The sequence below is a fragment of the Bos taurus genome, chromosome 27 (genome assembly GCF_002263795.3).
Source record: "Bos taurus isolate L1 Dominette 01449 registration number 42190680 breed Hereford chromosome 27, ARS-UCD2.0, whole genome shotgun sequence".
NCBI classification, from domain to species: domain Eukaryota; kingdom Metazoa; phylum Chordata; class Mammalia; order Artiodactyla; family Bovidae; genus Bos; species Bos taurus.
Genome location: NC_037354.1, coordinates 27,126,143 through 27,151,931, shown reverse-complemented (window position 1 = coordinate 27,151,931; position 25,789 = coordinate 27,126,143). Strand labels below are relative to the sequence as shown.

Sequence of the window (25,789 nt, the reverse complement as noted above, 5' to 3'; positions counted from 1 at the left end):
TTAGCCCCTCTGCACTTCCGTTCTCCACCCTGTGAAACAGGAATAATATCATCATTGACTGACAGATATGACATGAAAATTAAATAAAACAGGGATATGAGTGAAAACTTAAAATATAAATACTTAAATATAAGGTGATGAGAGAGGCACCTGTTAATTCAAGAGCTTAATTTCATATGGACAAAGTTGACATAATACAATTATCTACCATATAAAAATGAAACAAATACAAGAGATACCAACCTGACATAGAAGAAATATGAAACAAGTAGCACTTGCTCTCTGCCACACACAGCTGAATGAGGGCCACTCTGCTCAGTGTCCCTTTCTTGAACGGTGGCCACTCGATGTCAAATCCGACCACATCTCCATCAGAGAGACTCATGCTAAAGGGGGGAAAATAAAATAAGTTATTTAATTAAAATTTTAATTTCTGCATCACTGAAGACATCATTTAACACGTTAAAAGACAAGCCACAGACTGTAAAGGATATCGTAATACATACAACTGATAAGTCAGAAAATATTGGGTTAGCCAAACAGTTCATTCTGGTTTTTCCACAAGATGTTACAGAAAAACCCAAATGAACTTTTTCACCAACCCAATACTAAAAAATTCCTTGAAAAGTCAATACAAAAAAGATAAATAATCCAGTTTAAAAAAAGGGGGGGGGGGGAATATGAACAGGTAATTCCCCGAAGAGGGTTTCCCAGGTGGTGTAGTGGAAAAGAATCTGAGTGCCAATGCAAGAAACGCAAGAGATGGGGGTTCAATCCCTGCATTGGGAAGATCATCCCCTGGAGTAGCAAATAGCAACCCGCTCCACTATTCTTGCCTGGAAAATTCCATAGACAGAGAAGCCTGGTGGGCTACTGTCCATGGGGTCATAGAGAGTCGGACACAACTGACCGACTGAGCACGTAATTCCCCAAAGGAAATCCAAATGGCCAATACATTCAAATATATACATGAAGGCACAAAATCTCCTCTGAAGTCAGAGAAATGTAAATTGAACCTTTACAATTTCACATCTATCTGACTAACAAAAATTAAAGCTCCACAATACTGAATGCTGATAAAGAAAGCTGCCAGTGGGACCACTCACATACTGGTGAATTTTTAAAGTGATAATCCTCTTGGAAAAAACTCTGACAATATCTAGCTAAAGATGTATGAACTGTATGACCTGACACGACTTTCTCATAAATATATGAAACTTATATGTGCATAATTAGAAATGTTTAAGAATGTTCATTGCAATACTATTCTGACTAGCAAAAATGGAAACACTACATTTCCATCAACAAGAGTGAATAAATTATGATATACTGAGACAACGTAATACTATATAAAAGTTTAAATAGAACTTCACATACCAAACCAAAAAGAAAAATTCACAAGAATATAAAGTGTTGAGTGAAAAAGACAAGTGGAAGAATACACAGAGTTTGATAGCATTATTTTTAAAGTTTCTTAATGGGCAAAGTAATAGTATATATATTGACGGGGACACTAAATTATGAAAATTATAGAAAATATGTGAGGGAATACTAAACACTGAACTCATGATAGAAGTTAACTCAGAGGACTGCAAAAGAGAATCAGAAAGAGCATACACGAGGCTTCAGCTGTATTTTATTGTTCTGTCTTAATAAAGATTTGAAGAAAAGGAAGATTAAGGTTTGACAAAGCTAGTGGAAGGACTATGGGTGCGTGTTAAATTATTGCTTATATCTGTCTGCTTCATAGTTTTTAGAAGTGAAAAACCTATTTCATAAATTTTTAAAAACTCAACCTCTGTTTTGGGCTAAGATGAAATATCACTGATCAGTAAAAACTTTCCCCCATGAACCAATAGAGATTAAACAAAATGCATAAACAAGAGTTTCCAGACACTGGACAACAAGAGCTACAGGACTATGCTCTCTGAGGGGAGGAAATCAAGTGTAAACCCAAATGCTGCCCCAGATTTCCTCCTGGAACATTCTAGACAACAGAACAGGAAGGAGAGTCCACAGCAGAGCACGGAATTGGGAGGACAGAGTTCAGAGCCAGAGAGGCGAAGCAGCTGCAAGGTGTGGGCAGAGTCCTGGGGAGGAGGGAGCTAGGCAGGAAACGACACGTAAGCACAGAGAGAAACTACGAGGCTGGACAAAGAAAAACCAGGGAACTGCAATCTGGACAACTCCTGCGGCTTACACAGAGGTAAGAGGCATCGAGTTCTGCAAAACTGGAGTAGAGAGATTCGTTTCGATCACCTGGGGCAGTCACCAAAGACTCCAGAAAGGTCACACCCATTACAGACTAAATCATGCCCAGAATAAAGGCTACTGACATCTGGCCTAAAAAAGTTAAAACTAAGCCTCAAAGTGTAAAACTGATTTTCAGGTGACTTTACTGCCAACAAAGCAAAGCTCCTTTCTTTGAAGGAAGACAACAAAATCTAACATTGAACCAAGTAAGATCATAACATCTAATCAAAAATTGTCAGTCATGAGAAAAGAAACAGGAAAGCATAACTTATAAGCAGGATAATAGTCATTTAATAGACAAATAATTAGTATAATGGAATTAATAGAAGAGTATATTAACACAGCTATTTTATAAATATGCTGAATATGTTCAAAGATTTAAAAGAAAACATGAATATCAGTTCAGTTCGGTTGCTCAGTCATGTCCAACTCTTTGCGACCCCATGGACCACAGCACGCCAGGCTTCCCTGTCCATCACCAACTCCCGGAGTTCACCCAAACTCACATCCATTGAGTCGGTGATGCCATCCAACCATTTCATCCTCTGTCGTCCCCTTCTCCTCCCACCTTCAATCTTTCCCAGCATCAGGGTCTTTTCAAATGAGTCAGCTCTTTGCAGCAGGTGGCCAAAGTATTGGAGTTTCAGCTTCAACATCAGTCCTTCCAATGAACACTCAGGACTGATCTCCTTTAGGATGGACTGGTTGGATCTCCTTGCAATCCAAGAGACTCTCAAGAGTCTTCTCTAACCACAGTTCAAAAGCATCAGTTCTTCGGCGCTCAGCTTTCTCTATAGTCCAACTCTCATCTCCATACATGACTACTGGAAAAACCACAGCCTGGACTAGATGGACCTTTGCTGGCAAAATAATGTCTCTGCTTTTTATGAATACGAATATGGTAAGAGCCAAAATAGAAGGTATTTTTAAAAAGAAACAAATAGAGCTTCGAGACATGAAAAATACAACAAGATTTTAAATTCACAGGATGGCATAATAGCTGATCAGATACTACAGAATAAAAAAAAAAAAAACAACAACAAGGGAACTTGCAGACAGAGCACAGAGAAAAAAAGAATCAAAAATTTTAAAGACAAAGACGCTCATGACCAAGAACACAGCCGCTGTATTAAGCAATGTAACCTATACGCATATAGAGTGGCAGAAGAGAAAAACAGGATGTAAGAGAAAACACATTTGAAGAAATTATTCAAACATGATGAAACTATAAATCCACAGATCCAAAATGTTCACTGAACACCCAAGCAAGACAAACACAAACCACACTACACAAAGGTACATCATAATCAAATTGCTGAAAACCTGGAATGAGGTGAAGCAAAAAAAAAACCAAACTACTTGCTTACCTTCCACAAAACACAATTCATCAGAACTACACCCTTCAAGACACTTAGGCTTATTACCTTCAGATAGGACATACTATAGCATTGTTAAAGGTAAGATGGTAGCTGCTGCTGCTGCTGCTAAGTCGCTTCAGTCGTGTCCAACTCTGTGTGACCCCACAGACGGCAGCCCACCAGGCTCCTCTGTCCCTGGGATTCTCCAGGCAAGAATACTGGAGTGCGTTGCCATTTCCTTCTCCAATGCATGAAAGTGAAAAGTGAAAGTGAAGTCGCTCAGTCGTGCCCGACTCTAAGTGACCCAATGGACTGCAGCCTACCAGGCTCCACCGTCCATGGGATTTTCCAGGCAAGAGTACTGGAGTGGGTTGTCATTGTAGAGTTAATACATAATCATAAACAACAGATTTTATTTTCTCTGTAAGACAAACTTAGTTCTATTTGATGAGACCCAAAAAAAGCCAGTGAACTATAGTGGGAGTAAGCTCACCTGACCACTCTTTCTACAATATATCTACCAGGAGACCATTAATAAACAACTTACCTCTGCTTCTTTCAAGCCAATGTGTGCTATGTTTATGCTTAGTCCTAAACTCAGTCACGTCTGACTCTTTGCAACCCCAAGGATTGTAGCCCACCAGACTCCACTGTCCATGCAGATTCTCCAGGCAAGAATACTGGAGTGGGTAGCCATTCCCTTCTCCAGGGGATCTTTCCAACCCAGGGAAAGAACCCAGGTTTACCACATTACAGGTAGATTCTTTACTGTCTGAGACACCACGGAAGTCCAATATGTAAACTGTAATTAAATATATATATATATATACAAGTATATTAACATCAAAGATTTGAAGGAATCTCCTACTACTTCTCCTTGTAAAATGCTTGAAGAGTCTTAGACTGGATTATTCAGTTCAGTTAAGTGTCTCAGTTGTGTCCGACTCTGTGTGACCCCATGAATTGTAGCATGTCAGGCTTCCGTGTCCATCACCAACTCCTGGAGTTCACTTAAACTCATGTCCATCAAGTCGGTGATGCCATCCAGCCATCTCATCCTCTGTCGTCCCCTTCTCCTCCTGCCCCCAATCCCTCCCAGCATCAGACTCCTTTCCAATGAGTCAACTCTAAGCATGAGGTGGCCAAAGTACTGGAGTTTCAGCTTTAGCATCAGTCCTTCAAAAGAACATCCAGAACTGATCTCTTTTAGAATGGACCGGTTGGATCTCCTTGCAGTCCAAGGGACTCTCAAGAGTCTTCCCCAACACCACAGCTCAAAAGCATCAATTCTTCAGCGCTCAGCTTTCTTAACAGTCCAACTCTCACATCCATACATGACCACTGGAAAAACCATAGCCTTGACTAGACGGACCTTTGTTGGCAAAGAAATGTCTCTGCTTTTCAATATGCTATCTAGGTTGGTCATAACTGTCCTACCAAGGAGTAAGCGTCAAAATTTCATGGCTGCAGTCACCATGTGCAGTGATTTTGGAGCCCCAAAAACTAAAGTCAGCCACTGTTTCCACTGTTTCCCCATCTATTTCCCATGAAGTGATGGGACAGGATGCCATGATCTTCGTTTTCTGAATGTTGAGCTTCAAGCCAACTTTTTCACTCTCCTCTTTCACTTTCATCAAGAGGCTTTTGAGTTCCTCTTCACTTGCTGCCATAAGGGTGGTGTCATCTGCATATCTGAGGTTATTGATATTTCTCCCGGCAATCTTGATTCCAGCTTGTGCTTCCTCCAGCCCGTTTCTCATGATGTACTCTGCATATAAGTTAAATAAGCAGGGTGGCAATATACAGCCTTGACGTACTCCTTTTCCTATCTGGAACCAGTCTGTTGTTCCACGTCCAGTTCTAACTGTTGCTTCCTGACCTACATACAGGTTTCTCAAGAGGCAGGTCAGGTGGTCTGGTATTCCCATCTCTTTCAGAATTTTCCACAGTTTATCGTGATCCACACAGTCAAAGGCTTTGGCATAGTCAATAAAGCAGAAATAGATGTTTTTCTGGAACTCTCTTGCTTTTTCCATGATCCACTATATGTTGGCAATTTGATCTCTGGTTCCTCTGCCTTTTCTAAAACCAGCTTGAACATCTGGAAGTTCATTGTTCACATATTGCTGAAGCCTGGCTTGGAGAATTTTAAGCATTACTTTACTAGCGTATGAGATGAGTGCGATTGTGTGGTAGTTTGAGCATTCTTTGGCATTGCCTTTCTTTGGGATTGGAATGAAAACTGATCCTTTCCAATCCTGTGGCCACTGCTGAGTTTTCCAAATTTGCTGGCATATTGAGTGCAGCACTTTCACAGCATCATCTTCCAGGATTTGAAATAGCTGAACTGGAATTCCATCATCTCCACTAGCTTTGTTCGTAGTGACGCTTTCTAAGGCCCACTTGACTTCACATTCCAGGATGTCTGGCTCTAGGTCAGTGATCACATAATCGTGATTATCTTGGTCAGGAAGATCTTTTTTGTACAGTTCTTCTGTGTATTCTTGCCACCTCTTCTTAATATCTTCTGCTTCTGTTAGGTCCATACCATTTCTGTCCTTTATCAAGCCCATCTTTGCATGAAATGTTCCCTTGGTATCTCTAATTTTCTTGAAGAGATCTCTAGTCTTTCCCATTCTGTTATTTTCCTCTATTTCTTTGCATTGATCGCTGAGGAAGGCTTTCTAATCTCTTCTTGCTATTCTTTGGAACTCTGCATTCAGATGCTTATATTTTTCCTTTTCTCCTTTGCTTTTCACTTCTCTTCTTTTCACAGCTATTTGTAAGGCCTCCCCAGACAGCCATTTTGCTTTTTTGCATTTCTTTTCCATGGGGATGGTCTTGATCCCTGTCTCCTGTACAATGTCACGGACCTCTGTCCATAGTTCATCAAGCACTCTATCTATCAGATCTAGCCCCTTAAATCTATTTCTCACTTCCACTGTGTAATCATAAGGGATTTGATTTAGGTCCTACCTAATGGTCTAGTGGTTTCCCCTACTTTCTTCAATTTAAGTCTGAATTTGGCAATAAGGAGTTCCTGATCTGAGCCACAGTCAGCTCCCAGTCTTGTTTTTGCTGACTGTATAGAGTTTCTCCATATTTGACTGCAAAGAATATAATCAATCTGATTTTGGTGTTGTCCATCTGGTAATGTCCATGTGTAGAGTCTTCTCTCGTGTTGTTGGAAGAGGGTTTTTGCTATGACCAGTGTGTTCTCTTGGCAAAACTCTATTAACCTTTGCCCTGTTTCATTCCGTATTCCAAGGCCAAATTTGTCTGTTGCCCCAGGTGTTTCCTGACTTCCTACTTTTGCGTTCCAGTCCCCTATCATAGCTACCCCATGCCTGAGGTCAGGGGTGGAGGCCAAGAGGAGCAACCCCACGTCCAAGGAGCAGTGGCTGTGCGGGCGCAGGAGGGCCGAGAGGAGTTACTCCACGTTCCAGGTCAGGAGGGGCAGCTGGGAGGAGATACCCCTCGTCCAAGGTAAGGAGCAGCAGCTGCATTTTGCTGCAGCAGCCGTGAAGAGATACCCCATGTCCAAGGTAAGAGAAACCCAAGTAAGACGGTAGGTGTTGCGAGAGGGCATCAGAGGGTAGACATTCTGAAACCATATTCACAGAAAACTAGTCAATAATCACACAGAACACAGCCTTGTCTAACTCAATGAAACTAAGCCATGCCTGTGGGGCCACCCATGATGGGCGGGTCATGGTGGACAGGTCTGACAGAATGTGGTCCACTGGAGAAGGGAATGGCAAACCACTTCAGTATTCTTGCCTTGAGAACCCCATGAACAGTATGAAAAGGCAAAATGATAGGATACTGAAAGAGGAACTCCCCAGGTCAGTAGGTGCCCAATATGCTACTGGAGATCAGTGGAGAAATTACTGCAGAAAGAATGAAGGGATGCAGCCAAAGCAAAAAGAATACCTAGCTGTGGATGTGACTGGTGATAGAAGCAAGGTCCGATGCTGTAAAGAGCAATACTGCATAGAATAGGGAATGTTAGGTCCATGAATCAAGGCAAATTGGAAGTGGTCAAACAGGAGATGGCAAGAGTGAACGCTGACATTCGAGGAATCAGCGAACTAAAATGGACTGGAATGGGTGAATTTAACTCAGATGACCATTATATCTACTACTGTGGGCAGGAATCCCTTAGAAGAAATGGAGTAGCCATCATGGTCAACAAAAGAGTCTGAAATGCAGTGCTTGGACGCAATCTCAAAAACGACAGAATGATCTCTGTTCGTTTCCAAGGCAAACCATTCACTATCACAGTAATCCAAGTCTATGCCCAACCAGTAACGCTGAAGAAGCTGAAGTTGAACGGTTCTATGAAGACCTACAAGACCTTTTAGAATTAACACCCGAAAAAGATGTCCAGACTGGATTATTAGAGAAAACTAATTTGACAATTTAAAAAATATTAATAATCATTTTTAAAGTTCTTTTAAAGGATCATTTGCTATAATTGTTGCTAATTAAATGCAACAGAGACAGTCATAGTCACTATTCAATATTACAATGTTGGTATGTTTAATGAAATAGAAAGGGACATTTTAGAGGTTGAATAACTTTTGCATGTTTTTCCTAAACTAGTGTGTTCAGTAATTCTATATATAATATCTTAAGTATTGAAAAGATTAAAAATTAGCTAAAGTAATACAAAGGTTTATTAATGAACAAACACGGACATTACATATTTAATTCAGAAATTTTAAGTTTTTATTTAAAAAGTAGAATTAGTGATATTTTACATGTATAACTATGTACTAAACATACCTCCACTATAAAACTCAGCACACTTACAAATACTACCATAAGGCTTATAGTCTAAGGGTTCAAATTCAAATGAAAGTTGGAAATTTAAATCTTTACCTAATATCTTCTGAGAGCAAAGAACAATCATTAGCTTCATAACTGTACACAGTGGATCCAGTGAATTCTAAGAAGGGCAGGTGATCTTCCAAAACACTCTTCCGAACAGATGCCTTGAGTTAAACAAAATTCCAAAAAGGCACAAATAAAAGTCACATTAAATAATAAATATTCATTGAAATAATAAAATTCACTGAAATATGGCAAATTAATAGCTCTAAGTTTTATCAGCTAAAGCTTTATAGATTAATGAGTCATATGGACAATTTAACAAAGATGAAGCTACCTACTGTAAAATTATTTTTCTAACAAATTTACTTGCAAACTTCTACCCTATTTTCATAAAAGCATTTATTTTGTTAATACTTTTCTGCAATTATATTAGTATTCTAGATGCAATAATGTTGCCTTAAAATATTGAAGACTGGTTGGTGAAGCTTAAATCTATCAGGACTTAAAATTCACTTGACCATAAAAAAATTCACCAAAATAAATACTGTCTAAATTACAATCTGAATTGGAACAAATTGGCAAGGCCAGCCATGTGAACTAGATAAAAAGGGAAAACAGAATAAGAATTCTTATATTGTAAACCCAATTAAAATTTAATTCCACTCATCCATTCAATGACTAGGTTCTGGTTCATTCACAACAACTCTAAAAGTAAATAATGGCTTGAAGTTTATAAGTGTGAGGATGAACTCAGTTTACAGTCAAATATACATTAAATTTTCCATCTGAAAGAATTACTGATGAACTGCATACCTTTTTTTCTTCTACTGTATAGCTCTTCTGCACAGACATCCAATCAGGAAGTTTCCGCTGCCCTCCTCTTTCCAACGTTTGTTCACTCATCTTTAAAAGGTCCTAGTTGCAAAACCCAAAGAACAATTATTCTGTTAATAAACCCAGTCTTTGTAAGAAAACCCACAGACAGACCAATCAACCTGACTGAAGAGCCAAACATACATATTTAAAGTAAGGTGTGGCATCTGGGCCCAAACACAGGATGTAAGAGCCAGAATCGCAAAAGAAACAACATGCTAGCTCTAAGCCATTCATTTAGTATTTCTTTTTTTTTAAAATAAGTGAGGCAGTTTAATAGAGTTCTAAATTCTAAGCTTCTAGCAGTTTCTAAATTCTATTATTCTCTGACTTTGATCTCTTCAAAAAACAATCTTCATCTCATTCACAATGAGAATCTCTGGGTATATAAATTTTTACAAATTTTTGATAACTTTAATTTTCTTATCATATTGCCTAAGATCTAAGTAAACTCATGAAACTGTTAAATTGTTCACAAATCTACCTGAAAAGACAGAAAAGCTTTTCTATATTAAGGGTTTTTATTACACTCTTGGCCTATCAAGTGAACTAGTCTCTCTAGTTTCGTTGGGAGTATTTTTTAAAAATCTGTTATGAGCTTTGAGGGCTCTCCTCAAGGTAAACTGCACTTCAAGAACTGTTACAGAATTACAAAGACTAGGAACACTATGACATACTCTGTTAAAGGTAAAACAGAGCCATCTCCTCATGTCACTTTACACAATAAACTGAAGTGGCCTTAAGGTCTTAATAAAACTCTTCAAACGCGAACCTTATTCCTGACATCTCAAATTTCTAGTAAACGCACAGCAGATTTTAATATATACCGGAAGATTCTTATGATGAAACATGATATCAACATGAAATAATCAAAGCAACTCTTTATGATTAGGGGTTAGCTTGTCATCCCTATTGATATTATAAATGCTGAAGAAATTAAACAGCATCCAGCAAGTATCCATTAAGTTCTCCTCTTCCCAAGCATAAACCCCCAAAACTGATAACACTAATAATGTATGAAAGAAAATTTTTAAAGATTACTTTGGCAAACAAATCTGGCATACAGAACAAACTCACTCTTACACCTTGAGAAGGAAACGGTTAACAGCAGTAGAAGGTAACTCACTCACTCTATTGAGGAAGTGGGAATGGAAGACCTCAACCACTGAGCCACCAGGGCTCACCTATCAATGGTATCTACTAGCCAAAAAATACCAAAGAGCATCTATCTAGAAAATGTTGTTAGCCAGATATAACTAACCTATCTAGATTGCTTATCATAAATAAGCTTGGAATGATGGATTTATTAATTTATTCCTGGAAAATGGGAGGTAGTCAGCAAGCTGTACAATAAAGATAATATAAAACAGAGAGGAGTTCCAAAATGAAGACAACTTCCTTTGTGCAATTTTTTTTTAACTGCTCAAAACTATTCTGCTAATCCAAAATCATAAATTGGTACTAATGCAGAAGAAAAGGAAATTTTTAGAATCTGTGTGTGAGAGTTTGGGGTTCCTCCAAAAACCAAAAAGAAAATAATATTCCATCTGCACTTCGTGCTTGCCTGTACTCTTTGAATCATCAGCAAAGTCTGGCATTGGGGAAGATCTATGGTTCAGTCGATCAGAACTAACAACTCGAATGTTAGCACTCCCACCTGCATTATATGTTGTAAGATAAAATATATGCTGGATGAAACACAAGCTGGAATCAAGATTTCCAGGAGAAATATCAAAAACCTCAGATATGCAGATGACACCACCCTTATGGCAGAAAGTGAAGAAGAAATAAAGAGCCTCCTGATGAAAGTGAAAGAGGAGAGTGAAAAAGTTGCCTTAAAACTAAACATTTAGAAAACTAAGATCATGGCATCCGGTCCGATCACTTCATGGCAAATAGATGGGAAAACAATGGAAACAGTGACAGACTATGTTTTGGAGCTCCAAAACCACTGCAGATGGTGACTGCAGCCATGAAATTAAAAGACGCTTGCTCCTTGGAAGAAAAGTTATGACCAACCTAGACAGCATATCAAAAACCAGAGACATTAGTTTGCCATCAAACATTCGTCGAGTCAAAGCTATAGTTTTTCCAGTGGTCATGTATGGGTGTGAGAGTTGGACTGTAAAGAAAGCTGAGCGCTGAAGAATTGATGCTTTTGAACTGTGGTGTTGGAGAAGACTCTTGAGAGTCCCTTGGACTGCAAGGAGCTCCAACCAGTCAATCCTAAAGGAAATCAGTCCTGAATACTCATTGGAAGGACTGATGCTGAAGCTGAAACTCCAATACTTTGGCCACCTGATGTGAAGAACTGACTCATTTGCAAAGACCCTCATGCTGGAAAAGATTGAAGGCGGGAGGAGAAGGGGATGACAGAGGATGAGATGGTTGTATGGCATTACCGACTCAAGAGATATGAGTTTGAGTCATCTCTGGGAGTTGGTGATGGACAGGGAGGCCTGGAGTCCTGCATTCCACGGGGTTGCAAAGGGTCAAACACGACTGAGTGACTGAACTGAACTGACTGACACATTGCAAGGCATTTTATAAATGTTAATGGTTATTAATAAGCTTATATTTATTTCAAATCCTAAAGATGATGCTGTGAACGTGCTGCACTCAATAGCCAGCAAATTTGGAAAACTCAGCAGTGGCCACAGGACTGGAAAAGGTCAGTTTACATTCCAACCCCAAAGAAAAGCAATGCCAAAGAATGCTCAAACTACCACACAATTGCACTCATCTCACACGCTAGTAAAGTAATGCTCAAAATTCTTCAAGTGAAGCTTCAGTATGTGAACCAATAACTTCGAGATGTTCCAGCTGGATTTAGAAAAGGCAGAAGAACCACAGATCAAATTGCCAACATCCAATGGATCACAGAAAAAGCAAGAGAGTTCCAGAAAAACATCTACTTCTGCTTTATTGACTACGCGAAAGCCTTTGACTATGTGGATCACAACAAACTGGAAAATTCTTCAGGAGATGGGAATACCAGCCCACCTTACCTGCCTCCTAAGAAATCTGTATGCAAGTGTAGAAGCAACAGTTAGAACCGAACACGGAACAACAGACTGGTTCCAAATTGGGAAAGGAGAACATCAACGCTGTATATTGTCACCCTGCTTATTTAATTTATATTCAGAGTACATCATGCAAAATGCCATGCTGGTTCAAGCATAAGATGGAATCAAGATTGTAGGGAGAAATATCAATAATCTCAGATATACAGATGACACCACCCTTATGGCAGAAAGCGAAGAAGAACTAAAGAGCCTCTTGATAAAAATGAAAGAGGACAGTGAAAAACCTGGCTTAAAACCCAACATTCAAAAAACTAAGACATAGCATCTGGTCCCATCACTTCATGGCAAATAAATGAGGAAACAATGGAAACAGTGACAGACTTTGAGGGGGCTCCAAAATCACTGCAGATTGTGACTACAGCCATGAAATTAAAAGACGCTTGCTTCTTGGAAGAAATGTTATGACCAACCTAGACAGCATATTAAAAACCAGAGACATTACTTTGCCATCAAAGGTCTGTCTGGTCAAAGCTATGGTTTTTCCAGTAGTCAGGTATGGAGGTGAGAGCTGGACTATAAAGAAAGCTCAGCACTGAAGAATTGATGCTTTTGAACTGTGGTGTTGGAGAAGACTCTTGAGAGTCCCTTGGACTGCAAGGAGCTCCAACCAGTCAATCCTAAAGGAAATCAGTCCTGAATACTCATTGGAAGGACTGATGCTGAAGCTGAAACTCCAATCCTTTGGCCACCGATGTGAAGAGCTGACTCATCGGAAAAGACTCTGACGCTGGGAAAGATTGAAGGTGGGAGAAGGGGACGATAGAGGATGAGATGTTTGGATGGCATCACCGACTCAATGGACATGAGTTTGAGTAGGCTCTGGGAGTTGGTGATAGACAGGAAAGCCTGGCATGCTGCCATCCGTGGGGTCACAAAGAGTAGGACACAACTGAGCAACTGAACTGAACTGGTTTGCCACAAATCCAAAGCCCTTAACAGGAAAGTTGAAAGCTAATCCCAAAGTATGTGTATATATACACAACACACATAGGAAAAGAGTCTATTCTTAATCTTAAAACACATTTTTATTAAACTGGAAAACAAGTTTTGCTATATACAGAGTAGATCATTTGCAAAACTTCCAGAAAATTGTTTTCTGCAAATAATAAACAACTCTATAAAAACAACTATAAAATCTTGTAATTCTGTAGTAATCATTCACACTGCCAGAAGAGAAATAAACCTCAGTAACTCTTCCCTATAGCCAACTATATGACTGAAATCATTTTAATTTAAAATGTCTAATTTTTAGATGTACATACTCTTTTTTGCACACAAAATTCTATCTAGATGCCTCCAGGTTAAGAATTTGAAAGTAAACTTGTTTACAAACCTAACATTTTTATCAAACTTAATAAAACTTACATCTTGGGCCAGATAAAAAGCACACAGAAAAGAAAGTTGGAGAATAATTCACAGTAGAGAAATTCTTCTGCATGCATGTGGCTTTTAATCATTGATTAGATAAAGGTTATTCTTGGAAAGGTTATTCATTACCAGATGGTCAACACCGAAATCAGATTGATTATATTCTTTGCAGCCAAAGATGGAGAAGCTCTTATACAGTCAGCAAAAACAAGACCGGGAGCTGACTGTGGCTCAGACCATGAACTCCTTATTGCCAAATTCAGACTTAAATTGAAGAAAGTAGGGAAAACCACTAGACCATTCAGGTAGGACCTAAATCAAATCCCTTATAATTATACAGTGGAAGTGAGAAATAGATTTAAGGGCCTAGATCTGATAGATAGAGTGCCGGATGAGCTATGGAATGAGGTTCGTGACACTGTAGAGGAGACAGGGATCAAGACCATCCCCATGAAAAAGAAATGCAAAAAAGCAAAATGGCTGTCTGGGAGGCCTTACAAATAGCTGTGAAAAGAAGAGAAGTGAAAAGCAAAGGAGAAAAGGAAAGATATAAACATCTGAATGCAGAGTTCCAAAGAATAGCAAGAAGAGATAAGAAAGCCTTCTTCAGCAATCAATGCAAAGAAATAGAGGAAAACAACAGAATGGGAAAGACTAGAGATCTCTTCAAGAAAAATCAGAGATACCAAAGGAACATTTCATGCAAAGATGGGCTCGATAAAGGACAGAAATGGTATAGACCTAACAGAAGCAGAAGATATTAAGAAGAGGTGGCAAGAATACACAGAAGAACTGTACAAAAAAGATCTTCCTGACCAAGATAATCACGATTATGTGATCACTGACCTAGAGCCAGACATCCTGGAATGTGAAGTCAAGTGGGCCTTAGAAAGCGTCACTATGAACAAAGCTAGTGGAGGTGATGGAATTCCAGTTCAGCTATTCCAAATCCTGAAAGATGATGCTGTGAAAGTGCTGCACTCAATATGCCAGCAAATTTGGAAAACTCAGCAGTGGCCACAGGACGGGAAAAGGTCAGTTTTCATTCCAATCCCAAAGAAAGGCAATGCCAAAGAATGCTCAAACTACCGCACAATTGCACTCATCTCATACCCTAGTAAAGTAATGCTTAAAATTCTCCAAGCCAGGCTTCAGCAGTATGTGAACAATGAACTTCCAGATGTTCAAGCTGGTTTTAGAAAAGGCAGAGGAACCAGAGATCAAATTGCCAACATCCACTAGATCATGGGAAAAGCAAGAGAGTTCCAGAGAAACATCCATTTCTGCTTTATTGACTATACCAAAGCCTTTGACTGTGTGGATCATGATAAACTGTGGAAAATTCTGAAAGAGATGGGAATACCAGAACACCTGACCTGCCTCTTGAGAAACCTGTATGCAGGTCAGGAAGCAACAGTTAGAACTGGACATGGAACAACAGACTGGTTCCAAATAGGAAAAGAAGTACGTCAAAGCTGTATATTGTCACCTTGTTTATTTAACTTATATGCAGAGTACATCACGAGAAACGCTGGACTGGAAGAAACACAAGCTGGAATCGAGATTGCCAGGAGAAATATCAATAACCTCAGATATGCAGATGACACCACCCTTATGACAGAAAGTGAAGAGGAACTCAAAAGCCTCTTGATGAAGGTGAAAGTGGAGAGTGAAAAAGTTGGCTTAAAGCTCAACATTCAGAAAACAAAGATCATGGCATCCAGTCCCATCACTTCATGGGAAATAGATAGGGAAACAGTGGAAACAGTGTCAGACTTTATTTTTCTGGGCTCCAAAATCACTGCAGATGGTGACTGCAGCCATGAAATTAAAAGACGCTTACTCCTTGGAAGGAAAATTATGACCAACCTAGATAGCATATTCAAAAGCAGAGACATTACTTTGCCAACAAAGGTTCGTCTAGTCAAGGCTATGGTTTTTCCTGTGGTCATGTATGGATGTGAGAGTTGGACTGTGAAGAAGGCTGAGCACTGAAGAATTGATGCTTTTGAACTGTGGTGTCAGAGAAGACTCTTGAGAGTCCCTTGGACTGTAAGGAGATCCAACCAGTCCATTCTGAAGATCAGCCCTGGGATTTCTTTGGAAGGAATGATGCTAAAGCTGAAACTCCAGTACTTTGGCCACCTCATGCGAAGAGCTGACTCATTGGAAAAGACTCTGATGCTGGGAGGGATTGGGGGCAGGAGGAGAAGGGGACGACAGAGGATGAAATGGCTGGATGGCATCACTGACTCGATGGACGTGAGTCTGAGTGAACTCCGGGAGTTGGTGATGGACAGGGAGGCCTGGCTGCGATTCATGGGGTCGCAAAGAGTTTGACACAACTGAGCGACTGATCTGATCTGATTCTTGGAAAGGATTGAAGTCATTGAATAATAGAGTTTTTAAACTATATATTGAGCTGTTACCTTCTTGAGTATGAACAATGTTCACACATTTTTTTCCAAAGTCAAATCTTATCATTTCTTATTTGAGCCATTAAAGGATCCCAAGTTCCTCTTTAAAATAATGTATTTGATTTGCTTTGGTTTGGATTCTTCTAGAATAATCTCACCTATCTAGCCACCACTATCTACCACTTTTCACCTTTATCACTTTTTTAAAGGCTGGCTTTAAACAACATACACATGGGATTTTTGTTGTGGTTTGTTTTTCTGGTTTTGGTTTTGAACAGCGCCAATTTGAACACGCTGTCTTTCAATAAGGAGATTCACCTGATTCACAGTTAGTATAAGAACTTGAGCTTTCCCTTTCATTTTTGATTAATATTTATCGTCCTTTCTTCGGTTTCTTCTTACCCTTTGTCCATTTTTCCAACTGGGTGAAGTTACCATTCATATTCTTTTTTACCACTGTCAGTGTTAAAACTTCACTTTTTACACTATTATTACTATTACTACTATTACTCCACTCTCTGGGCAAAATAATAAAACTATATCCCTTCCCCATCAAGACCTGACATTTATACTGTCTCTCCATCCAGTAAGGGAAAACTCTGAAGAATGTTTTGACTTCCCCACCCTTAACCACTGCTTTTTCGTGATACAGTTTTGGCTGTTACAGCCTGTTAGCTTTCTAGTACTGCTTTTCTATTTCAAGAATCCTTACTGTTTCTGAACATTTTTGTTACAAATTTCATCATCCATTTTAATGTTTATATAAATTTAGATATATATGTAAGTGTTTATATCGCTTACTATGGTTTCCTTTTCAATTCATCCTGCCCTATCCTGGATCTCTGTTCTGAATTCAAGTGTTTGCTCAGAGGTTCTTTTCAATTGCTTTCCTCAGGTAGAATATGTAGAGATAAGCACTGATCCCTTGCATATATAAAAACCTATTTTTTCAGACAGATAAGAGAATGATGTGTTGACGGAGCATAATAGTCTCTCAGCAGTTTATAGATGTTCTCCTACAGTCTTCTGCCGTTTAACATCACAAGTAAGAAGTCCATTGCTTTTCTGCTGCTTTCTTCAATTATGAGTAACATTTTTCCCATCTGGAAGCCTCAGAGACTTTAAAGGATTTTTATATTTTAAAGCGCTCTACTCTATTCTTCTTGGGATCAGCGAGTCCTTGGAAAGGATTCCAAGTCTTAAGAAAATTTTCCTCTTGTCATAGGATGAACTGTATGCCTCTCCAGTATAAGACAGGTTGGGGTCCTAATCTCCAAGTACCTCAGAATGCCACTTTGGAGACAGGGTCATTACAGAGGTAACCAAATTTAAATGAGGTTATTAGGGACGTCCCTAATCCAAAATGAGTGACGTCTTTATAAAAAAGGGGAAATCTGGACACAGAGACAAGACATGCATACATAGAAGACGATCTGAAGAAACACAGGGAAAAAGTCATCTACAAGCCACGAAGGCAGGCCAGAAGCAGACCTTTCCCTCACAGCCCTCAGGAAAAAAAAAAAAACAAAACTCTGCCAACAACATGATTTTGAACTTCTAGCTTCCAAAACTACAGAATATTAAATTTCTGTTGACTCTTTCAGTTTGTGGTACTTAATCATGGCAGCTATAACAAACTAATACACTCCTGTTACTGGTTTAGTTATTAATTGCTATAACCTATTCTTTTTTTCCTTCTATACCACTTATTCACATTCCAGTGAAAACTTGCCTGAATTTCTTCTGTTAATGTCTATTTTTTTCTACCTGATGATGACTTCCTTAACTTTGTTCAGTATTACAAGACATCTCTTCTACTTGATCTCCAAGATGCTAATTTCATTCTCAATATTCTCCCTTTCATTTCAAAGTTCTTATACAATTTGCCTTACTGAACTTTTACAATGTTAAGATTTGGACTATTTGTTTCAGAAAGTTTCTTTGCACTCTAGTTGAGTCTCCCCAAATGTGCTTGTAATTTCTTTCTTTAGTAAAAGTTATGATTTAATTATTTCAAAGACCCGTTTCAACAGGAGTTTCCTCTTCTGGACGTTCCTCATGCTGAATTCCTTGGGTAAAATGTTATTTTACTTTACCCGTGTAACTCTATTTACCATCAGCAGTCTCAGCTCTTAGGGTCCATCAGAAAGCTGCAAACTGAGCACCAAGAGAATATACTAAGTCTTCCACTGAAGTTCTAGAAGACAATTTCTTGATTCACAGGTATCCAGAGTTGTAATCTCAAGCTCTAGCTCCCCAGCACATAGAACCCAACAGTACACCTCCTCTAGGTCCTGTAAGACAGGAAATATCAAGTAGGCTTCCTAAGTCCAATCAGTTCTTCAGTACATTCAATACCAATTTAATTTTCAGCCACATATGTTTTACCACAGTAATTCTAACGAGTACTTATTCAGGAAATGTTTTAATTCCTCTCCTAACCTCCAATATTCCTTTTATACCATTTTCAGTTCTTTAATACATTTTCTATTGAATCCACTGAATCCATTTTTACAAGGAGTCTAAGTTATTTTTTGTGTAGAAAATTCTTTTTTATCAAGGGTCAACTATTCAGCTAAGTGATTTGATACCTGTTGATTTTACCCAAATACATGATGACTCTCAACTGTCCTATTCATTTATAAATGAAGTTCTATACCAGAAGTGGACAACAATTTCAAATTCATGGCACATTCAGAAAATGAAACTGTTTTCATGGCATGCTGGGAATGGGATCTGGGAATGTGAATATACTGTGAAACTTCTACGTTCTTTATAAAATTAAAATTTTCAAACTTTTAAAATAACAATCTTGAAATTATTTAGAAGAAATAACTTCTGTATATTAGGTTTTATGTTTAACACGGTTACACAAAATTCTCGATTTAGATCTTTAAGCAACATATTCTTAATACTCCGTAGAGCAACCATCCCGAACAAGCTTTGTCGGCACCAATGGCAGCAAATGGCAAAAGGGGAAGCTTTGCTCCGACATACTGAAAGCTCCTTTTTCACTGTTAACCAGCACTCCAACAATTCAATCTCCTTAAATTGAACTTCAAGCCTGCAGGAAGTCTTTAATGCTTCTCCTGTTCCTCTACTGAGAAATATGTTAATTTCTTCCGATGATGTTAAATAAGCTTCAAATACAAATGAATGTTTTTATATCAAGAATGTCAATGCTAAAGTTCCATATCAGGCACACACTGGCTTCTCTCTAATAATATTAATCCTTCTTTAGGATTCAAATAACACCAATTAAACAATCACTTCTAAAAGTTATTTTAACTTCACTCCGCCAAACCTGAATTTTTACTCTGAATCCATAAATGTTGTCAGTACACATTAATATATTTTCCACATGATCACTACAGTGATGATTAAGTTAATTCAAGTGCTCAAAATGTCAGTTAAGGATACCATTTTTTGAAGCCAATAATCAGACTTCAAAAAATCTGCAAAGTAAGAGTCATTCACACAGAATAATTTGAAATTTTTCCCTTTAGCTTATAAATCTTCCTTTGGACTGTCAACTTATTTCAGTAATGAAATAGCTAATCAGATTTCTTCACCTCAAGCTGAAAGGATGGCATTGTAGCCACTTGGATTTCAGGAGATTCACCATTTTTATGACACCATTTAATGCAGAATTCAGAACTACAGGTAAATTTTAATATACAAGAGATTCTCTGTGAATAAAACAGCACATAACTAGGAATATCAGGTTTTTTACGTTGAACTTAACACAAAGCCTTTCTACGTTCCTATTGTTACCAGCCCCACATTTCCAGTTTCTATAATTTCTCACGTTTCAAAATATTCATTTTTCACTTCATTCTTCATCCCCAGTTGGTTTTGGAACTTCTGTGCCAAGCAAAAAATGTCCTTCCAGGCATTTTTCAAAGGTTCTATAAAGCCTGCTGAGGACCACTGCCAGTATTTACGAATTCATAACTGCAATGAACACTTTTTTCATTAATCTTCTTCTAATGTTGTCTTCAGCATAAATCTTCAACATATCTTCTAAAAGATAACTGAAAAATGGCAACTTTTCTACTTCCTTTGCCTCACTGGTCCCAAACATAGTATTCCATATAGGCAGGAGGGAAAAGAGCAGATTTAGCAAACTAGTGAGGTAATCTGGGCTCTATTAACTGTTTAACCCTTCTTGAGTTCAATCTGATTACTTCTTTTATCAGTCTCTTAAATTTGTTCTTATTTTTTGCTCATAGACACTTTCAAACGTTCAGATCTTTTATTTAGTAAAATAAATGTTTTATGAAAAGGTATCAGAATATTCTGCCTGACACCCCCACTCCATTTGATTTAGGCTGAAATGTGAAGAATTCTGGGAATACCAAATCCAATTCTGAGATAATCCTTTACTACTTAGTTATTGATTAATAAATATTTACTATTATGTTCAACTCATAAACTGAATGACTTTCCAGCTTTAATCAGTCTTACACATCAAAATTGGGTAAGTAAGTATCTAAGGAAATTCAATCTACTTGCATATAAAGTACTTAAAATACTACAGGTCTTTAATTCCTCAGGAAAAGTTTTCTGTTGTTTAACCTGTCTGTATTCTTATGAACATTTCTAAACAAATCCTATCAAAAAAAAATTTTTTTTAATTAAGGAAATTAAACAAAAAACTAAGTGTACTGAAATACTTATTTTCATTTATTTTAATAATTAAAAAATTTTAAAGTAAACAAAAAATACTTCAGGGTAATCAAATATTTTTAAATGAGCTTCTGAAGTTATAAAGACATATTTTATTGAACCAATTGAGTTGCATATGTTCAATCAATCAATAATAGTAATAATTAATAATCATGGTCTTTTCTATGTTTCCAGTAAACCTATGAGAATTAAGAAAGAAAATTCAAAGAACACATATAACTTTCCCAATGATTAAATAACATACACATACCCAATTAAAGTGATTAACAGATAGGAAATTACTTAACAGTTAAGACGGAAAGATACAGCCACAACACAGCCCTTTTCAACCAAGTTTACTGCACAGAACTATACATGTTATAGATATCAAGTAATTGACAAAACGATCTACATAAAGAATGCTCAAATATAATTTAACCTATTGCAAATCTTTGAACGTTTGCCTTATAAAAAGCTTTTATGTTTGAAAATTATAAAAAATATGCAACCATCAAAATCGTGCATTACCCATAACCCATATCATTATGCTGCAGCACAAACTGGAAGGCACTAACCTTGCTTCAGCTAACTCTTCCCAATGGTCAGTTTGGCCCCAGTTTTGCCAGACCTTCCAGTTTTCCAAAAGAAATGGATATGACTATGCAATCTCCCATCTGATACCAATCTCCAAGACCCAGTTTCCTGCAGGCCTCTTAATTCTAACCTCAGCTGTAAACAAATCAATACCAGCAGCTGGTCTGAGTATCTCTAGAAATGTTAAAGAGTCAATATCCCTTTAAAAAACATTCTTTGAGTGAAATATTGGGGTACATTTTTGGAGGTACACTACAGAATGAGTAGTTGAGAAACAGTAGGAATATGCCAAAAGATGAATCAGGGTGGTAGTCTGGGACACCTACTTAATCAGGGGAGTAGGAGGGGAGTTATCCTAAGACTGGAGCACGTCTCCTTTTCTCCCCATCTCTGAGCCTTCTGTGTCAATTCACACTGGCCTGGCGCGTTACTTCACCCTATGGATTCCTCAATGATGCGAGCAGCACCCACACAGCCCATTATTTACCTTCTCATCTGTAAAACTGGGACTAAAAACGATGAACCCAGAGAGGGGCACTAGCTCAGTTCTTCCAGTCCATTAACTATCAGCATCAATCAAATGCTTCAATAGTCAAATTATTAAAAGGACCAGTTTGATGGTCTAGTGTGAAAATTAATGTCTAAATAGAGCCTAGGGTAAATGAAAGAAAAGCCATCTTCATGAAGGTAGGCCAAGGAAATTTCTTCACACAATACTAAGATTTCCACTCAAAATACTTCTCTACTTCTCACACTGTTTTACCTATAGTTACATTTTAAAAAATTAATGTTACAAAAATAACCAGCATTCTCCAGAAAGATTTATATACAAGTATAGTCATCCTTCGGAGAAGGCAATGGCACCCCACTCCAGTACTCTTGCCTGGAAAATCCATGGACGGAGGGGCCTGGTAGGCTGCAGTCAATGGGCTCGCTAAGAGTCGGACACAACTGAGCGACTTCACTTTCCCTTTTCACTTTCATGCATTGGAGAAGGAAATGGCAACCCACTCCCGTGTTCTTGCCTGGAGAATCCCAGGGACGGGGGAGTCTGGTGGGCTGCCGTCTCTGGGGTCACACAGAGTCGGACACAATTGAAGTGACTTAGCAGCATAGTCATCCTTGTTATATGTAATATAAAACCAAAGCAGCTTAAATGATTCAGCAATTCACTCTGGTTATCAATGTCCAAATTTTGGTTAGACACTTTGAGTCAGACAGGACAGAGAGACTAACAATAATAAATTTTATATATACATACACACAGATACATATAGAGACACACTGTTGTTTTAGTCATGTCCAACTCTTTTGCAACCCCAAGGACTGTAGCCTGCCAGGCTCCTCTGTCTATGGAATTTCCCAGGCAAGAATATAGAAATTGGTTGCCATTTCCTTCTCCAGGGAATCTTGCCGACCCAGGGAATTAACCTGCATCTCCTGCATTGGCTGGCACATTCTTTACCACTGAGCCACCTGGGAAGTCCCCACAGAGACACATGTACACACATATTTCTACACAAGCATGCACAATCTGTAATTACAGTAGAGGATATAACTTATGAGGTATCCTTCTGTATTGTTTTTGAGAATTCTTTTCTACTTTTCAATGCACTAATAGGAATAGGAAGGGTCAGAGGAAAAAGAACCATGGAATCCATGACAAAGCCCTCATTAAATTCCCTAATTAAAGAGGCTTTCATTAATCTATTGAATCTTAATTTCCCTCCAAATAACCCAGGCAAACAAACTATAAACGCTAAATAAAATCACCATTAGCATTTGCTTCAGCTACAGTAATCACAGCAATTTTAAAGGTAACAGGATTTTTCTTTTGAGAGACCTAATTCTTTATAGGTATCTACTAAATATTCATAACTGTCAAACATTATGTAATATATAATTTATATTTTTAAAGTGTAAGTTAAAATTTGTGTTAATAAAGTCAATTGAAATAAAGTATAAGTAGAACCAAATAAATACAATAAGATGTCATTAAAATGCTAGCAACAGGGGAAAAGAATAATGCAGTGTCATTGTGAGAAGCCGCACTGCCCATAAACCAGGAACATGACTTGACCTGAACTGAGTCCATGGCACAGCGAAGTGCTTTATAACTGAATTTCACTATCCCACTGAATAATTCATTATTTTTAATGAATTTCCTCTGTTCTGTAAGTAGCTATAGCCAGTCAGCTAAAATCAGCCACTATAAACTGGGAAAGTACAGAGAAAGTTTTCAGGTAAGTCAATTTAAAACATTCTTAGGCTGCCTGTTTTTTTTTTTTTTCTTCCCCTGTCACTTCATATGGGCTGAGATGAAATTTTATAAGACTCATTATCAAAAGGACATTGACGGTTGGCCACCCAGCATCCATTCCACCCTGCACCCTTTGCACAGTACTGTAAATTTAATTCAGATACTGACCAGTTATTTGCAAAACCAATGTGCTTCAAGGAAGCTGCCCCGAAATGCCAGCTCCCATGGAAAATCTAACTGATGTAAAATAAATCCCATTCCCCTAGTCACAATGATTCAGAAACTCAGGTGTGAACTCAAGGCATTCTCCTAGCTTTGGGTTAAGAATAAAAACTGCCACCTAAGACAGACCAATGAGATACAAGAGATGTTTACAGGGCTTCTGAGAATATTTTTTTCTCTTATATCAAAGTACCACAAGAGATGTCTTGTTTGAGAATGGGAAGCCTGGGCCTTCGACAGCTGATTTGCCACGGTGATGGAAATTGGCCAGAGTATGAAGCCAACACACAGGAGATGGAAAAGATGAGAAATGAAGCTACAGTCAATGCACTAAACTAGTCTTCAAGTTAGTCCTCCCTTAGCCTTCAAGGTTCATTTTAAAAATAAGTTTCCTTATTCGTTAAGCCTGTTTGAATCAAGTTTTCTGTGCTTGTGTTGTAACTAACACACAAATATAACTGAAAATAAGAGTATGTGGCCAATTCTTTTCTTTGACCCCTGATCTTAAATAAAAATAAATTATAAGGATAAAAATACTAGCCCCAGACAAATACACAAAAATATTAGCCACACAAAGTATACAGTACCAAAAGTTTCAAAATTTCATCAACAGAGCTTCATATCTTCTTTAAATCAAAACAAGAATTAAAATAACATTAAAAAGCAATGCAACAGAAAATTAGAACTTAAATAAATGGGAGTGATATTGAACTTTAGGATGCACAGCTCTGCGTTGGGCTGAAATTCAGGATTTTCAGACAGAAAGAAAAATGCAATATTTTACAATAAGACCAATTTAAGTGTGGAAGGAAGAGCAAAAGGTAAAAATAGAGACAGAGTGAAAAAGAAACTGGAAAATGAATATACAATTCTGAAAGCAACCATAAGTTTATCCAATGCCAAGAACTTCAGATTAACTTCTTCACACAGGGAAAGTTTATATAAAATGAGTAAAAGGAAAAACGAGCAATCCTGTGCTGGTACAGAAGGCAAAAGTTACCTTCTAGTCCAGTGATCTTTCCACTGCACTCTGGTGCCCTCATTTCAAGAATGAATAGCTAAAGTACATCACATGCCAACAGGTGATGTCTCACGCTACAGATCAAAATGAGAAGAAGCAACAAACCTTTGATATTTTTTCTAATGGCTTCTGCTATTCCTACAATACACTAGGGAGATTCCACACCTCTACCTTCTTGGCCTCAGAGACACCTAAAGAGAGGGTGAATCTCTGCCCTGCCCCAAAGACCTAGCCTATCAGACTATAGGTGGAAGATCATAAAATTCAGACAAGACACGAGTTAGAAAGAAGCAAAGGCTTGAAGGGAAGGGAGGGAAATTCACTGGTTCCACTTACTGGGAGATAATGTGAAATTATTCTAATCACTTATTTCCCAGTGAAGAAATTATTCCAAAACCATCCTCTTTTTTAATCCTCCCATATATAAAACATTTATCAAAAAAGAAAGCAAATCACCTTTAAAAGAAGCTGACTGCTCTGCAGGTGAAAGAGGATACAGGGTAAACCTATATGATCCCTAAGGGAAGTAATGCAGAATAATGATGGTGTTGATGATAATAAAAATGCTGATGATCATCATTTTAAGGCAAGGAGCAGGGGTAGCACCTGACTGCTATTACTAACCAGTTTTCACAAGAGGAAAGCTTAACTCCTATCAAAGAGCTAAAGTCTCCGAAATACTTGTCCCTAGTATCACTTTGAGGTAATTTGATTTTATAAAACTTCATCAATTTGATTAAAAGACTGACATACTCCAGAGATGACCAGATTCAAGATAAGCATATCCAAATGAAGGGACTTCTCTATATATGAGCAAGAATCAATTAAAAAGT

The 25,789-nt window shown here is 38.1% G+C and overlaps 1 protein-coding gene across 8 annotated transcripts in view; it reads right to left on the bottom strand.

Moving 5' to 3' along the window:
• Positions 1-25,789, bottom strand: part of WRN (WRN RecQ like helicase) — a 127,140-nt gene that overhangs the window by 96,235 nt on the left and 5,116 nt on the right. For 5 of the 8 annotated variants that reach the window (XM_024986202.2, XM_059882175.1, XM_024986203.2 and 2 more), the window contains exons 2-5: positions 18,306-18,485; positions 9,261-9,362; positions 8,496-8,608; positions 244-386 (exon numbers count right to left, since the gene is read on the bottom strand). In XM_024986202.2, the coding sequence (XP_024841970.1) occupies positions 244-386; positions 8,496-8,608; positions 9,261-9,362; positions 18,306-18,308 (361 nt within the window). In that variant the 5' untranslated portion in view covers positions 18,309-18,485. 8 annotated transcript variants of the gene reach the window in all.